This window comes from Pundamilia nyererei, unplaced genomic scaffold (assembly GCF_000239375.1).
Source record: "Pundamilia nyererei isolate P.nyererei 1_Seehausen unplaced genomic scaffold, PunNye1.0 scaffold00319, whole genome shotgun sequence".
Lineage (NCBI taxonomy): Eukaryota > Metazoa > Chordata > Actinopteri > Cichliformes > Cichlidae > Pundamilia > Pundamilia nyererei.
In genome coordinates this window covers 355,354-356,452 of record NW_005187720.1, presented here as the reverse complement: position 1 = coordinate 356,452, position 1,099 = coordinate 355,354, and the positions used below count along the sequence as shown (strand labels likewise).

General features: G+C 51.4%; 1 protein-coding gene across 1 annotated transcript in view; it reads left to right on the top strand.

Moving 5' to 3' along the window:
- Positions 1–1,099, top strand: part of abcf3 (ATP-binding cassette, sub-family F (GCN20), member 3) — a 17,947-nt gene that overhangs the window by 10,391 nt on the left and 6,457 nt on the right. The window contains 3 exon segments of the mRNA XM_013915529.1: positions 238–325; positions 403–458; positions 797–997. Of these exon segments, the coding sequence (XP_013770983.1) occupies positions 238–325; positions 403–458; positions 797–997 (345 nt within the window).

Sequence of the window (1,099 nt, the reverse complement as noted above, 5' to 3'; positions counted from 1 at the left end):
ACACACACACACCCACACAGTCACACACACACAGTCACACACACACGCAGTCTCACGCAGAGACACACACACGCAGAGACACACACACGCAGAGTCACACACACGCACAGTCACACACACACACGCAGTCTCACATAGAGACACACACACACGCAGAGTCTCACACAGAGTCACACACACACGCACACACGCACACACACACACACAGTCACACACAGAGACACACACAGGGTAAAGATGACGGGAGTCTACAGATCGATGCTCAGCTGATGATTTCTTCTTCTCTGGTTTCTTTTCTGCAGGCCCGACCTCCTGCTGCTTGATGGTGAGTCACACCTCCCTCGCTGCAGCTGTGATGGGAGGAGGAGGTCTGTGACGTATTCTCCATGTTTTGTGTTTCAGAGCCCACCAACATGTTGGACGTCAGAGCTATTCTGTGGTTGGAGAACTACCTGCAGGTAAGGTTAGCCTCTCTCTGCAAACAGCGGCCTCGCTCACAGACGTGTGCGTGAGTGTTTCTCTCACACCTGGATTCTTCTCACCTCAGTTTGTTTACACATCCTGACGATGTCACCTCACGTCCTGATAACGATCCCTGTCACTCAGTGTTAATGCTGGACGTGTTCAGACCACATTGATGAAAACAGGTCAGCCTGCTTCCCAATGAGGAGAAACTGGGGCGTGGCCATATTCAGACTGTAGGTTTAAAACGTTTGTGCGGTGGTGTCAGTGAACGAGGCAGGCTGCGTCGGTTATCTCAGCTGCACTAACCTCATAAGTCATCCCTCCCCTGCAGACCTGGCAGTCCACCATCCTGGTCGTCTCCCACGACAGAAACTTCCTGAATGCCGTGGTCACAGACATCATCCACCTGCACTCCCAGAGGCTTGACAGTTACCGCGGCAACTACGAAAATTTTATTAAAACCAAAGAGGACCGACTGAAGAACCAGCAGAGAGAGTACGAGGCCCAGCTGCAATACAGACAGCACATACAGGTACACACAGGTACAGACAGTACAGACAGGTAGAGACAGTACAGACAGGTAGAGACAGTACAGACAATACACACAGGTAGAGACAGTACACACAGGTACACA